The 16580-nt window shown below is 41.9% G+C and overlaps 1 protein-coding gene across 1 annotated transcript in view; it reads right to left on the reverse strand.

Annotated features, from left to right (window-relative positions):
- The window catches only part of iqgap1 (IQ motif containing GTPase activating protein 1), a 41246-nt gene extending 27071 nt beyond the window's left edge, over positions 1 to 14175 (reverse strand). Inside the window, exons 1-2 of the mRNA XM_010741285.3 lie at positions 13863 to 14175; positions 12520 to 12622 (exon numbers count right to left, since the gene is read on the reverse strand). Of these exons, the coding sequence (XP_010739587.3) occupies positions 12520 to 12622; positions 13863 to 13908 (149 nt within the window). The 5' untranslated portion in view covers positions 13909 to 14175. The remainder of the gene's footprint in view (positions 1 to 12519; positions 12623 to 13862) is intronic.
- Between the last annotated feature and the right edge of the window lie 2405 nt (positions 14176 to 16580).

Below are 16580 nucleotides of genomic sequence, written 5' to 3' on the forward strand. Positions count from 1 at the left end.
AACTGGCTAAAACTAACTAGGCTAAGAACTAGTCCAACTAGCTGAAAGCTAACTAGCTAGGCTAAAAACTAGCCCAACTAGCTATAAGGCAGCTGAGTACAGTTATTTATTTGTTTACATCCTCAAATGCACTCATTAATACAGAACTTTTCATAGTTTGACCTTCTTCAGGTACCAAACTACAGTCTACAGAGTAACCATGGTACACTACAGTAGAGTCATGGTGGTTAACTGTAGTTAGCATAGCTTCGGTGTAACCATACACTTGTATTTTCATATCATTGCGATAAGACTGGATTAAAGACTGTCATACAGTTCGGGCGCATTCATGTCATATCATGCAGACCATAAATATGCACAGACACATGGGAGAAAATGTTTACCACAGCCTCTTTATTATCACAAAATGTCTGTGGTGAAATTACACATGATAATAATTTTTAAAAAAAGGCCCCCAGAGTGCAAAACCAATATCACTAATGATAAACATCATTAATGACACCAATAAACGGAAACTGCATATCACATAATGTCTGCTGTAACTTGTTAAACAGAACAAAACAAATCAAATCTGCGACTACAGTGCTAATCTGGTCAGAAATCAATAAACAGCTTGACTAACATGTGAAGTCAGAACTCGGCACATTATAGACAAATGTGTGCGTCATCATAATGAAGAATATTTAGCATATCCTGTGTTAGACTAAACTAATGTGCACAGGCTAGATGAAGATTTCTGATCTCTCCCGTCTCTGCATCAATAATGCATCTCGTCTTTAAAAGGTCAAGTGATTAATAACATAAGTCAAATAGTGCTGCAGCACAGGAAAACATGGAAGCACGGATAATCATTATCTCCTCTCTCTGGAGAGGAAGTCAGTGTCGTGGTTCAGAGGTCAGTCTCATAGGAAGAGCTCCGCTACCGACCACTGTCTCTCCAGGAAGACGCAGACACCTCGCCGTCTCCGGAGGTACATCCTCTGTTCTCCTGCACAGTTTACACGTGTACAGTACAGAGTTTTTGTCTGCAGGGGGGTCTGTTAATAAAGTTTACCGATGGCGATGAATAAACATACTTCCCCTTTCCCGGGTTTCACTCATCGAGCCACAGGCACAATGCCTCTGCTGCAGTTAATGTTTAATAAAAGCAAAGACAATATCAGACTTGAACCAACAGACCACAGGCCTTGTTATTGTAATGCTAAGCGGCATTGTTCTGTTGTCCCTCTCTGGGAGCGGCCCTAATAGGTTTCATTGCTTCATTGTGTGGAGAAGCTGGGTCAGGGCTGTAAAGAAACAATGACAATCTGTGTCAAGTGTGCCGCAAGTGGATGCGTCTTATATTATACGATCCATCATACTCAAGTGATTAAAGACAAAGGTCGTTTTAATGTAATAAGACTGAGTTGGAGTTCAATTTAATTCAATCAGATAGTCTGTGGAAAGAATGTTTCTATGTAACGGGAGTGTCCAAACAAATTAAGCCAGATTTTTAGTCTCAACATCTTTTGTCCTGCAACTGACCAAAACAATCCTTCTCTCTAAATATGGAAGCCAGCATCAGTCGGAGGATCTTAACCACAGTGAGTGCACACATGGCTGTGGCCTAACTGGAATTACACACCTAGACATCTGCTCAGTCATGCAATTAATTTATTTAGGCATAAACACACAGTTTGTTTTCTGAGTTTACCTGCAGACACGTCACCGAAATCAGCCGGAGGACAACATTAAAAACAAAGTCCCATAAGCCTTCACACAGAGAGACATATAAAAGCTTTATAAAAGATTTAATTAATGATTTATTAGTGAGTTAGTGTGGTGGGAGAGCAGATGAACTCGCTTCCTGTCGCTGTTTCACAATAAAAACCTTCCAGCAAAAGGAGCCAATTATGTAATTTACTGTGACAGAGCTGCAGGAAAGGTTGGTGGATGTAGATAAACTCCGGTTGTTTATAGTTCTCTTTAGTTGATTAATTGATTTGTTGATAGAAAATGTGAGGATTTGACGCTGTTCTTCAGGGCACAATCTGACTGGACTGTTTGAATAAAGCAGTTTGAAGACATCACCGTGGGTTTCAGTGAAGTTATGATGACACTTTTTTTATCCATCCATCTGTCTATTTTTTGTAACCACTTATCCTTATTGGAGTCACAAGGGGCTGGACCCAGCTGGCTTTGGGCACCTATGATTGAACTACAAATCAACATAATAATTGATAAACGCCAATTTCAGCTGCTGTTAGGCCTCAACCGAGGCAAACCGTACAAGTCTGTATCGTCCATTTAGATATATTTTACCGTCTTATTGTCAGAGATCCTCTAACACCTCAAACCAAGACTTTAAGCAACCAATGAACCCCATCCTGAAGTTATGTCAAGGAAATTGTGCATGGGAAACTAAACCAGAAACACATAAAACTGTTTTTACAAGGACAAATATTACACTATTCTTAGACAACAGAGGGAGTGCAGTGTGATATAAAGCAGGAAAAGGTTGAGGGATGGTTCAACAATGTCCCGTTGTGTATTATAAATACATCTGGGTGCAAAAACGAAAGACGAGGAAGCACAGTGTGTTTATAGAATCGCTGGAAAGGCAAATCATGCGTGGGACGCCGTATCTGGCATCAGCACAATGTCAAGGTATAGATACTATTATCACAAACACACACACACACACACACACACCTCCCTGTCCTGTTTTCAACCACCCACCTCCTCCATTGTGATGATTAACTGGAGTCTAATTAAAAAAACGAATGTTAGGCGTTCAACTGAGAAGACTGTCTCTGAAATTAAAGCCAGAATCACTTCTCAGTCTAAAGCAGCGTTTCATGAATGTGCTGCTGTTTGAGGTCCAAGTGCAAAGGAAAGGAAAAAAGGATGGAAGGAAACATGGAGGGAAGTGACAAGAGGGAACACACACACAAAAAAAAAAGCTGTGAGAGCCAAGTTGTCCATTACATGCTTTGCTGCAACACTGGAATCCGTGCACCTACTGACCTCGTCCTCTCAGCGCTCTCAAACAGTCCGATAGCAGCTGGGCTGAGACTGTACTCACTGTGCGGCCGCATGAAATCAAAGCTTAGCGCGTTAAAAGTAAGAGGAAACAAACAACCACGTTTCCTTTTTCAGTCAAGCATGAGGTGCATACTGCAACAACGCTCACAGCTCGTAACACTGACCTCTTTGTGTGCGTTTGGCAGCAAGAGCCTCGGAGAGATACGGTAATATTAACTCACAACAGTGCACCTGCATCTTTAAGTCTTTGCAAATCAAAAAATCTTGATAGATCTTGTAAGTTAGAGCTGAAACAAGCAGTACGAGTAGCAGAAAGTCATTCACAAACTGATAATTGCTAAGCAATTAAACGTTTAAGTCAGGGGGGGGACACTCCGAGGTCGCAACCGGTTTGAAAAAAACCATACCCACTTAACTTTGCTCCAGACTTTTGTGTTTTTCTAATGAATTACTGAATACTGCTTGTAAAATAATCCACCAAACACCAAAAAATAATCGATGTAGAAGACATCTGGGTTCACAAGTGAGAATACATTTTTTAAAAAAGCCATTGACATTTACGTGGTTAAACTGAATATTTGGGGGGAAATTTTGGACTGTTGTTTATATTTTTAAACAAAACAAGAACTGCCAAAAAAAGAAATATAAGGATATGAAAATGGACTCTTGAGTAATCTGATGCAGAAATCAGCATATAAAATGTCAACGCTGACAAGAAAGCTGAATTATAAAAGTAGTTCAACCAAATTTATCGAACGCACATATTTAAAATGTGCTCGTTTAAATTCACACTAATGGTTAACGCATTATTTCGAATCTGATTCAATGCATCATATTTCATGTTTTAACGCTGTCTATTGGATTTAGTTTGAGACACTTTTCATGTAATAAAAACAGGACTGATAATGGTTGTGACCTTCGACCAACGTGGTGCTGGAAGGACCTTATCCACCACATCTGACCTACGGACTTAGAGCCATTACCATCCCCAGCTACGCTCACCTGAGTGAAAATACCAGCCGAGGGGCTGACAGAGAAATCTGCAGGCCTGAGGTGTGGAAAGAGGAGAGGGAGGGGGTGATAATCAATCAGATTAAACTGCAGCGTCAGCTCAGCTCTCCACGACTGACAGGTTTCATCACCAACATGGGATTCAAAGACGGTTTGCTGTGTGAATATCCAAACCTGAGGAGTAACTTGTAATCTCAGGTTTCACAGGCAGACGGCCAGGTGAGAGGAGAGGCGGTGGTGGTGGTGGTGGAGGAGGGGTGGAGCTGATCCCTCTCTCTCTCTCTCTCTCTCTCTCTTTTCAATCCCTATTCATTCCCACATTGTCGACTGTTGAGGCTGCATGACTCAGGCCTGTTTACTGCCTCAGCAGGTAACATTTACACAGCGTTCAGCAGTGTGTAGACACGGACCTCAAAGGCACATTCAAAAGCAGAGTTGTGTTGATTTAAACAGGCGCTCCACAAGATTACAGTTATTGTGTGAGTGTTTATGCCTCTGAGAATCAGATCTTTATTCCACTTTACATCCATGCTGACACTGTGGAAGTGAGGACGACCACGTCTGTATGTTGGTTCAGAAATATCTCGACAAACGCCGGATGAACTGTCATCAAATTAAGTCGACATTGATGGTCAGAAATCTTTTTATTCTCACTATCCAACACTTTTTATTTAGTTTTTTTATTTCTAGATATGTCCTTCTTTAACTGTTTTGCTCTCATTTTTCTTCTGTCGCGTAAAAAGTAAACAACAAATAATAAGTCTCATATTTTCATTATTTTCTGAGTCAGTCCGTCTATAAAATGTCCGAAAATAGCGAAGAAAACAACCACCACAGTTTCCTGAGGCTGAAAGTGATGTCTTCAAATGTCTTGTTTGGTTCAAACCAACAGTCTAAAAAGCCAAAAATATTCAATTTGTTATTCTAAAAAGAAAAGAGGCACATATTCACATTTGGAGCCAGAGAGGAAGCTGAAACTTGGTTGGTTTCTTAAAATCGGAGAAAACATAAAGAAAATGTTGTTTCCAGGGGGAGCCAGCCATCGCCAGGATCAGTCACCAGAGGACAGATCGTATCACCATGAAAAGGTTCGACCACGTCACTCCTGGGCCCATTGTTCTCCTTGGAGCAGCACAATGTCGGGATCTGACATTACATAACACCCATTGCAGCAGCAGCAGCAGCAGCAGCAGCAGCAGCTACACACAGGAGTGTTTGGAAACTGTTTGAAAACAGGAAATTACAGGCGAATGGCCAAAGCTTCAGGAGGAACTGGGCTGGTGAGAAAGATGGAGCTTCTGTAAAGCTTTAAAGTGATGTTGCAAGACAGTTCAGCTGTGATCCAACTTCACTTTAAAATGAGAATCCAGAGAGAAAAAGGAGCCTTTTGCTACCGTTTGTGTCGAGTCCCCTCCCGCCTGTCATTTTGCAATACACAAAGTGAGTAACATCCTTTCACATAATCTATATTTCGCAACATTTTTTTGCACAAACTTGTCTAAGCAGAATTTGTAAACTGGCATGGAGGGATGGAGGAGCATAGTAGTCGAACGCTGCGATGGTATGAAAAGACTCGACGCTGCATGATGGATTAAAGATAAAACAGAGATTATCTTCTCTGTTTGCTGTGATGGATTATCTCACTCTCTTCTTTACACAAACAGCTTCTCTTGAGAAGAAGATTAAAACACAGAGACGCTGCACAATCATGTAAGCTCCCACACTCTTGGTGTGTTGAAACTTTGGTTATCATGTCACAACTTGATAAAGTCTGTCTGACTCTGACAACATAAACTACAGTGTTTAGTAACGAGAGCAGCATCCTGCGTTCATGCAGCTATTTTCCCCAGGAGAGGTAGAGTTTGCTAGGAGAATTCAACCTTGTTGCTTTATAATGTTATGGAAGATGCAAAATGTTGAACACATTTGAACAAACACAAAAACTATTTCCACCCTGAGGCATGTTACCTACATTACCTACTGTGATGTAATCCAATAAAAATACCACTGTGATATTTGTGCCTGTTGTCCAAACGGCAACAATCCTCTCAGGGTAAACGCTGATCATTCTTTAGTGTCAGTTTCTTTTAACACGAAGGGTTAAACCTTCTTTTTTTTTTTTTTTTTTTAAAGTGGATTTTTCTTTCGTAATTTTGCCATCCATCACTCAAAGCTCACATCTCTGCTGTCACGCAAACAAAAGACGCACACACGCCGTTACTAATGACCTAATCGGGATGGATCGCACGTTCAACCAGAGCGAAAGAAAAACACAGCGACTTTGCATCACAAAGCACAATAAAACACCAACGTGTTGGGCTGTCAGGTCGGTGACAGCGAGGAGGAGAAAAACCTGCCAACCAGGCAACAGGTAAACTCTGCTGTCACCACGCAATGCTCACTACACTCAACACTCCCACGGGACTGCGGTATTTTGATGAAAACCCTGAAACGTTTGTGTGAACGGCACCAAATCCCAAGCAAGGTCATAGTCAGTCAGCAAAATCTAATTATGATGAGGGGTGTTTTAGTCACGTACACAGTTTAACCTCTAAAGAAGACTCTTCTTTTGTACACAAAACTCTCTTTGCAGTTCAGTATCCCAATACAATCACAATAAGTGGTGCTGAACTGAACATACAGAGGCTGAAAGGTGCAAAATGTGTTTTTACTGTGTTATTTTGGATGCACTGCTGTTACATAATAAGTTTTACAGAGATGGAATCAGACAGCTGGATGCCGTCCAAGGAACATAAGCTAACTTGAATTTACAACCCTGCTGGAGTATTCTCTGCAACAGTCCTCCGACACCTCAAGAAACCCAAAAAGTCAAATCATGTCAAAGCAGAGCATCTCTGACAAACGGGCACACAGTTACCCACAACAATACCACAACCGTACCACACACAACGATCACAACATGACCGACTGATCAGGTTTGAGGTTGAATGCTGAGGGGGAAACCCGACAGAAGCAAGAAGAAGTCTTTCCAGTTATTTATCAGCTGCTTAGTGACATGCAAAAGAAGAATTTGAATGATAGCGTTACGTAACAGCTAAAAGGTAAACACCTCGATCCTGACTGTAGTTTTATTTAGAATAAAAGAAAATTGTCCAACACATCACTTGCTCTTTTGTGTGGGAGGTAAAGCTTAACATTCATCTCTAAAGATCAGTAAGTTTAAAGTGCTCACAACCAAGAAATAAAACACAACTTCTGGTGTTTGTAACTAAAAAGGATATAACCTGATAATAGTGAGCTTTACGGGTGCTGGTAGGCTCCTCTGGACAGAACTAGGCTAGCTGTGGTCTCCCATTCCAGGTCTTTATGAGAAGACAGAAATGATATTTTTCTTTTAACAGAAGAGAAAAGAGAACCAAGACCTTCCGTGACCTTGGTCGGAAATAAGAACTAGTGTGGTCAGTAAAAAAAAAAATAAACTGATCCGGCAACCGATGTTTCATAGAGGTTATTTAGATATGTAAGACAGACAGTGATGCTACATTTCGAGGTTTAAACATGTGACAGAAAAGAAGCGTTAATTTACTTCTGCTGGACAAAGAAGACGTGTCGAAATGCAATGACTCAAACGTTTCGAGACCTGATCTCGTCCAAATCTGGTTGAAATAATTCATTTAAAAAAAAAAAAAGAACTTTGATGAATCTCTAAAAACAAAGTTTTAAGAGATTCATGGTATATTTTAGTAATTTGGTTCAAAAAAGAAGCTTTAAAACTGTTCATTCGCCAAAATGCACTTTTTTTTTCATGGTTGCGTGGAACCCTGTCATTTAAAAAAATGTACACAAAACACTAATTAGACACCAATGTGACTCCAGAGCATCTGCGTGTGCTGTAAATAGAGCTGAATGTGAACCAGCCCGCTCCGTATTTCTTCTCACCACCTCACCACATTGACAGGAGGCCGGCTGAGCACCACAGACAGGGACGAGCAGCGATGTGCAGTGATGTGGTGAATGAATGAAGAGTGTTTGGGGGTAGTTAAGGTAGCAGCAACGAGGACGGAGGGAGTGTTCTGCATCACGTCAAGCAGGCTGGCACTTGTGGTGGAGAAAATCCCTGCTCTGGTTCAACGTTCGGCTCTGACTCTAAAGGCGTCATTACTTTAACTACACCTCACACTGTTCAGACGTCTAAACAAGGACTCCTACAGATTTAGTGCGGTGGGTAGAGAACACAAACACAAGATCCAGCGTTACAGGTGAATATTCTGATGATGCTGACATCTGGAGGACTGTTCATCCTTATTTTAAATGGGTCAAGTGACAAATAAGTTGTTTCTTTTTTGGGCTTCTGTACTGTAGCATACGTTGTATTTAAGACATTTTTTAATAGTGGTTTTAATGGGTCATCACGTCCACAATACCGTGAATGAGCGAACGGGATGAGAGTCAGCACCTCCAAGTCTGAGGTTCATGGTTCTCTGCCAGAAAACAGTGGCACACTCCCTCCAGGTTGAGAGCGAGTTGCTGCCCCAGGCAAAGTCCTGCTGCCACCCCGACCCCACTCCAAATAAGCAGGAGAGAATGGATGGAGGTAAAAAATTATATTCAGATCCCACAAACATGGTTATCAAACACTGATAAAGATATGTAGGGAGGGAGGATGTTTAAATGACACCGGTGCTCTGAAACTGTAAACGTCACTGGGTATGTAATATTTAGAAATAACCGCACACGAAAAACCACAAACATCAGATAACATAACGATCGGCTCATATCAGACTACACATATCTTGTGATAGGCCAACACCAGTCGATTAAATCAGCCTACTAATAAATGGGTCAGGCTCTAGATTGTTGGTTACCACATTTGTTTTGCATGTTAAATGTTTTTCACTCTGGTGGACAATAAAGTGACATTTTATTTTATGAAAATAAAAATAGCAAGACCAGGCCAACTTTACTGATTAGATCTTAAGGGATTCGTCAAATATTTTAAATTCAAATGAACGTAAACAAAGCTGATTTCACGCATACATCCGGCGTTTTTAAAACAATCTTGTCACTTGGGTCTAATTATCCTTCCAATTTGTTTTATTTACATTTATGCAGATCCAGTTAATTACCAAGCTAATTGCACAGATAAAATGTGGTGACATCACTGGAACCAGTGTGTCCAGTAAGGCAGCAACACAAGACCAAACACAGGCTGTAAACAAACCCTTCATCAGCACTTGAAACTGAAAGGGAACACACCCGAATGATCTGTCAGCAAACGTCTATCATTTGTCTTTTTTTGTGACATCCTTTCTGATAGAAGTCTGACGAAACTGGCGTTTGTTTGCAACCCGACTGATCGAACTATTAAATTACAAAAACCAGCAAAAAAAACAGAAGAAAAGTCATTGAAGCTTTCTCTGTTTCTGCAACGGTTCAATATCAACTTGAAATATCAATTTAACTCTGTTGACGCCACAGAAACACTGTCATCTCCTCCCTGAAGACAAATCAAACACTCCCCTTCTACTTTCACTCAGCACAGCTGTCACTGCGTGGTCACATTCGTACGGAAACCGGTTCACCTGTGGAACCAAACCGCTGTACGCCCAAACATCTGCTGAGTGAGGGTTCAAACGTTACCTCTGTGTCATGTATCATCAGCAAAACTACCCGGAAAGGTTTGCAGCGTGGGGAATGTGCAGTCAGCAGCAAGCACGGATCAATAAACACAAAGTAACCGTGCTGAAAACACGTCCAACGGCATTCCCAGAGAGTCTGAAGCAGCGAGCGAAAGAGTGAAAGGAGGAGAGAACGAGCAAGAATGAGGCTTGTTAAAGAAGTCAGTGGACAATTTCTGATCACTTATCACAGTCACTTATCGAGAAATGACGCTCAGAACGAGCTCCTCGATGTGAGAAGTTGACAAAACCATCAAGGCGAAGGCTTAGTAGATGAAACAAATGATGCAGTGAGCGATAAAGAAAGTAGTAACAGTTGTAGCCTTGCAGCCAAGCAACATAAGGAGCACATCTACTACTTGAAAAGAGACGAGCGGGCCACTGAGTATTCAAATATGGAGTGATAATGCACACAGCAGGTCCCTTTGATGGGAACATGAAAATAAGAGTGATAACACATAGTTTGCATCTCTCCGGTGAGCAAGAGCGAGCCCTCCCCAAACGCACACCTGACAGTGACAGCACCACAATGCATTCCTGCATCCATCGCCACAGGTAGGCTCTCACACCCTGCCGTGCACCTGTCGGAGACATTCCCATCATACTACACAGCGTCGGAACGCTCTCTAAGCATTCCCCCTCACAGCGTTTTTTTCCCTGCAGGCTCAGGTGTTCCTCGCATGTCCCACAGTAACAACATGGCCCACAGCTCACTCCCTTGGAATTACAGCAGGGTTAGCACAAGAGAAAACAGACAAACTGAACGCTGGCTCTCAATGTTTTTTTGTGCATTTTGCTGCTAAGGAGAGGGTGAGGAGAAGAGGTTGCAATCAGCAACTACCCTGCTAGATGCCACTAAACCCTACATACTGGTCCTTTAAAGGAGAACACATAAAATGTAGAAATAGGACCTTTATCAGGCAGAATATCTTTGCAAAGGAAAGACTTTCAGCAGAGCACAAGTCAGCATCATGCCAGACAGAGGTGAAACTGTTCCAACGTGTCCCGTCACACCGTGTTGAGCCAAAGACCATGTTTGGTCATCGAGGATGCAGGAAAGCGAGCAAATCCACCCTGACCGATATGCAAATATGTCAGGGAAAACCCTGTCACGACACCGACTTAATGACTCGACAGTGCCAGGTCATTAACGCGAAGGAGCCAAGAGGGTAACGGTAAAAAAAAAAAACAGCACTTGTGATTTACACGAGTGTTCAAAGTAAAAAAAAACTATTATTTGTTGCTTATTTGGGGTTTAATTCCTGATTTATACACACAGCAAGGACAAAAAGTTCTGGGACGTACTCACAAAGTGAGGCACAAATGTCAAGTGGAAGACAAAATATATATTCAGACAAAACGTAAATCATTCCAGGAATTTCCTGAAGATCACGGCTGGACGATAATAACAGAGCAGGTGAGACAACAAACGACACACGCCTCAGTCATACATAAACCACTCGGCTTTTATTCTTCTTTTTTTTCCTTTTAATCAGGGCGCACAACCCTCACTGCACAGCGCGGACTCCAGCACTCACACCGGAACCTGTTGCTATGACGACCGCAGGTTTCTGTGGCAACAGTGGGGAGATACTAAAATCAACAGGGACTGAGTCACTTCCTGTCTCGCACGAGCCTTCCTCTTTTAAACCTGCGAGCACCGCGGTGCACACTCGATTACTTTTAGTCACTAAGAGTAATCGAACGAGACTGTTAACGAGCTCAGGCGACCAACACCGTGTGTGTGTGTGTGTGTGTGTGTGTGTGTGTGTGTGTGTGTACTGAGTAACCGACCTCAACTACTTCTTCATTAGTTTAAAGTGTTGATAGATAGCAGAAGTTTGGCTGGCTCATGTGGTAAAGTCATTTCTAGGTACATCACCAATGTCTTCATACTTTAGAGGAACTTTTCATGAATGTATAACAGCTCTCTGACTTTAAAATGTCCAAGAGTGGAGCTGCATGGGCATCACTGATCATTCTACCACAACAGCAACAACGGCTGAGTTTCAGATCTTACGAGAGAAGACAAAGTTCTCAAAAGAGCGCAACTATCACCGGACATGGAAACCAGATAAAGTCTGACCAGACGTTTAGTTTTTCATTCTGTGTCACAGCCGCTGCCAAGAGAGCGAGAAGGAAAGTTTGACAGCCCAGGCCAAAGCAACAGGTCAAAGAATTTTATCTGACAGGAGCATAAATAATCCGACAGCTGTAGCTGAAAGGTGAGCTGTGAATAAATAACCGCACCACTGGAGCGTGAATGGACTCAAAACAGATGCCTCAATGAGCAAAACTGCAACTACAGCTGGAGTTGAAGCGATAGGCCGATTAATCAGTTAGATGAGCGACAGAAGATGAACTGATATTGACTTTTTAAGTCACTTTTTCATCCAGAAATGCCAAAAATTCATAGTTGCAGCTTCTAAATTTGTGAGAATTTGCTTAATTTCTTTCATTTTCGAGAGTAACACTGATCATCTTTGGAGTTTTGGACTTTTGGATGGACAAAAGGAGCTATTTGACTTTAACTTAACTTTCTTTGGCTTCTAGGAGACCATTATGCCATTTTCACCATTTTTATTAGTTTGTTGACCAAACAGTAAATAGAGAAAATGATCTGTGCGTGAATTGATGATGAAAAGTTGAAGCCACATTGCTTTCAACACTGCTGAATTTCTTAGAAGGATGACATCCAGTGAATAAATACGGAGTTTCCAGTGTGTTTGTGCAAGAATCTGTGAATCAGAGCCAGTATCATCACAGGATCTTCCCCCTCTGTCTTCCTTTGAGCAGCCTGCAGAGGTTCAGCCAGCTCGCAGGTGAACTTTCTTCCAGCTCTTACCTTTTGGCTTCCTCCAGGTGACACAGGTACTCGTAGGCCATGTTCTGCTGCCGCCGTTCATCCATCTCCTCCGCTGTGAGCCGCTCCACGCCATCCAGGACAGCTGGAGCCCAAAACAAACAACAAAATGAGACTTTCAAGCAGCAGCAGAGGAAAGAGGAATGCATGTAATGATTTAAAGCAATATCACAAGAAAACTCTGGATCTGAGAAAGAATAATTCACGTGTGTTGTGTTATTCTTTAGATTTTGGCCAATTTCTTAACAAATAGCTGTTTGTCTTGGTCGCATAAGCAGGGAAAAGTTTCCACCCAGCTTCCTGGCCTCTCCAAAATGCCATACACTGAGGTGTTTTACAAAGGAAACAGCTCGTTTATTAGTCATCTGGGCAGCCAGTTAACACATGAGCTCAATATGGCTCAGGGCTGTCGCACTGTAAGATGTGGGCATGCCTTTGTCTGTGAATTGCATGCTTATTCATACGCCGAAAACAAAACACAATGCAGGGGGAGTTTATGGGGCGACTCCCATGAGACTTCACTGGAGTGGAGCCGTGATTGCAGAGAAACAGTTCCCCAAAGAGGTTTTTCCCCTAAATTATGAAGAGGGGGGATGGGGGACGGGAAGGGCGCGCAATACAAAGAGGCCCCATTTTAGCCTCCTGTCACATCTGAGGTGAGGAGAGTTGATCCTGGGTGAGAGCTCAGGCAGGTAAATCCTGATTTCAACAAAAACTGAGACAACAAGAGATTAAAAGTTTACAGTTTACTTTCTGTGCTTGTTTGACCACTTGTGTGTGTGTGTTTAAAAATGAAACATCATGTCAGCTAAGCAAACTACTTCTTATTTTCCACATCTGACTAAAGTTTTCAGACATTTTCTTCCAAACTTGCTTAGAAATCAGTTCAAACTTTCATTTTAGACAGCATGGGCGGTGGTTGTTGGGTCTGTGAAGTCAAACACACAACTCCCAGTGAGTAAACGTTCATCAGTGTGTCCTGTTTTTTTTTGTAATGTGTCATAACTAACATGTATGTGGCAGCTTGGGCTGCATAAACTAACATGTACGCAGTGTGGGAAAAAGTTGTGTAAACTCTAAAAGCAGGCCTCCCTCCCTCCCTGCCTCTCCACTCTGCAAAGCATTATTATAAAAACGCGGAAGTCATAATTAGGCAGTAAGCATGCTGTCAGAAATAAAATAAAAATGTGGCTGTGTGCGCTTTCTAGAGACTTTTTCCCAACTTTGGCGGCGTTTTGCATGCGTAAAAACGCAGTTTGGAGCTGTGATCCGGAGCCGCCTGGCATCTCAAGGTGAGCAGAGAAATGAGAGAGTTGGAAACTTACAGCCATATCTCGGCCTGAGCCCGTCTGTGTCGTCTGAAGTTGACATCCTCCTCCTGTGTTGAGAAACGCGGCTCTCTGCGCTCCACGGTTCGCGTTCAGTGTAAAAATAAATACAATAAAAAGTTTACGCACAGTCTGGACGGTTTGGATCCAGAACTTTTCGCAGCTGGAAAAAAAAAAAGACCTTCAGAAACGAGAGCAAACCGTGGAAGGACCTTCCGGCCCTCTTGTTCCTCTTCTGCACAGTTTGACTTTCAGACTTTTCTCTTCTTCTTCTTCTTCAAACCTCACTGATGTCACTGGGTGTGTTCTTCCTAATCCTGAAGTATGCGTTTCAGGAAACGGAGCTCGGTTTTTGCCTCCGGGCGGCACAAACTGTAAGCGCAGCGACCCCTGCTGTCCTCTGCGCGCAGGTTTCCAAACTGAGGGTCCGGGGACCTTCAGGGGGCCGATATGTGAGGGTTCACAGCAGAATGGGAACCAATTTAAATGTAATCCTGCCGACAGACACCAGTCACAAGCACCCAACTCTGTCTGTGCAGATTTAATAGATGGAACTAAAGTACCACACTCTATCTGTGGAGGAGAGGGGGACTAGACTATCTATGTCCATTTTCCTTTGACACAGTTCATTTGACTTGTCCCTGGTGTACCCCACCTTTCGCCTGTTGCCAGCTGGGATTGGCTCCAGCCCCCTGCGACTCAGATAAAGATAACCGGTTATGGAAAATGGATGTATGGTTGGACAATATGCAAACTTTAATAAAACAATTGTAGATCGTTGTTTCTTGCAGTCGGTCAGTCCTTGTATATTAAATATGTTGGTATGATGAAGGTTACAGCTGCATACATCTTCAAGATTTATAAATAAAGTGAATGAAAAATATTATTCTGCACGTTCATTTCAAGATCTTTGTGCACACTGATGAAGAAAACGTCCAAAACGTTTAGCGTTTGTTTGTTTAAAAGGTCCAGTGTCCAGGATGACATCACTGTGACATCATCTGTGTTTACAGGCTGTGTAAATCTTTTCTTGTATGTATAAAATGACTAGAGCAGCCCTTTAAGATAAATGCACAGTCAGTTCTTCATGCTGAATCAGTGCATGTTGTTTAATGAACAGTGTGAACAAATACTACACTACATCTTCCTCATTCACCTTCCTTTTGTAGATAAAGCACTAACAACAGTAAAGGAAGAATATCTAACACATTTACTGTATTATATCTTACAATAGTCATGCTTTGTCATCAGAGACAGAGAAGATGTGCTCATTCCAAACACTAGCCCTTTGACAACAATACTACAGTCGGTATGTTGGCCTTTTGAGATTTGCATTCTGCTCCAGAAAGTCTGGTTGTGTTTTGTCCTATGTGACTCTGCACCCTGCCCTGCCCAGATATGAAGTATGAAGTATGTCACAAACACAGCGTGCTGCAGCATGGAAGCATCAAATGAGGTGGACCGACAGAGTTAACATTAGATTCTGTCTGACCTAAAAAAGATCTAGAAGTAGAAACATGCTAAACATTTTTAGTTCTGTATTTCGTGCATCAAAACATGGAAAATAAAATAATGCCACGGACTTTGTACTTCAGATCATTTAAGCTGACATCAGTCAGAAATATACGTCGTAACGTGATTATTTTCAGCGAGTTTCCACCTGGAAATCAAAAAATACCTTCACTGTTTTTAAAATCATATAATTTTTATATAATAAAAAAGAGGCTCAGTTCCTCATTAAAACACACAAGATCCCTCACACACACACACACACACACACACCGACACACATCTGAGCTGTAATGTAAATCGTCGACCAGTCCTGTGGGACAGACAGCCTCGTCAGCAGCTTTATTAACAGCATTAATAGTTAAGAAGATATTGAATTTATCTCGAAGTCTGAAAATCAGCAGCTTTCATCTGTTCTTCTGTTGTTTTATTTTCACTTCATCACAGGACATTTCCCCATAATGATACTAATAATATTCCTTAAAGCTCTATAATGTGTCTCTGGTGTTTAAAAATGAGTTTATAGACTTAAACAAAGTTTTCTTTACATTCAGAAACAAAGATCACGCCTTGAACTCTTCCTATTTCTGCACCTGAAGTACTTTTCCATCGACTTCCTTTTTCTTTCTCTCTGTTTCCCTTCTTCTTTTCTTTTTCATCTCTCCCTTCTCTCTCTCTTTACTTCAAATACAGGAACCACTGGGTGTCTAACCCTGCAGATCAGTTTCAGTTGCCTCCTGGTGTCCGTCCCATCTTCCAGCCACCATGCCACCATCTCTGAACTCCTCCATCCATCTGTTACCCCTTCATCCCTCAGCCCTTCATCCCTCCTTCATCATCACTTCACCTTCATCCACAATATGCAATAAGCCTGTCCAAATATATATCCATATTGGCGTGGTATGTGTTAGAGAATTAAGTCTTAATTAAGTAAGTAATACAAGAACTTTGACAGTGGCTGACTCAGACTCTTCAGAGTTGCAGACCAGCTGAATGCAGCAGGAAGTCGTGATGCATGTACTGTGAAACAACAAACCGTGTGTGAGGCTGGAATTGTTCTAATATGTGAGTAACTGCTGCATCTGTGTAATAAAGCTGTATTTCATAAAGACAAACTCATGATGAAGTGACAATGATCTGCACTTCTACCACCTTCTGTTCAGTATCTGAGTGGTGCTTCCCGTCTGTTTCCATGATTCCCGTTTG

Source organism: Larimichthys crocea, chromosome VIII, assembly GCF_000972845.2.
Source record: "Larimichthys crocea isolate SSNF chromosome VIII, L_crocea_2.0, whole genome shotgun sequence".
Lineage (NCBI taxonomy): Eukaryota > Metazoa > Chordata > Actinopteri > Sciaenidae > Larimichthys > Larimichthys crocea.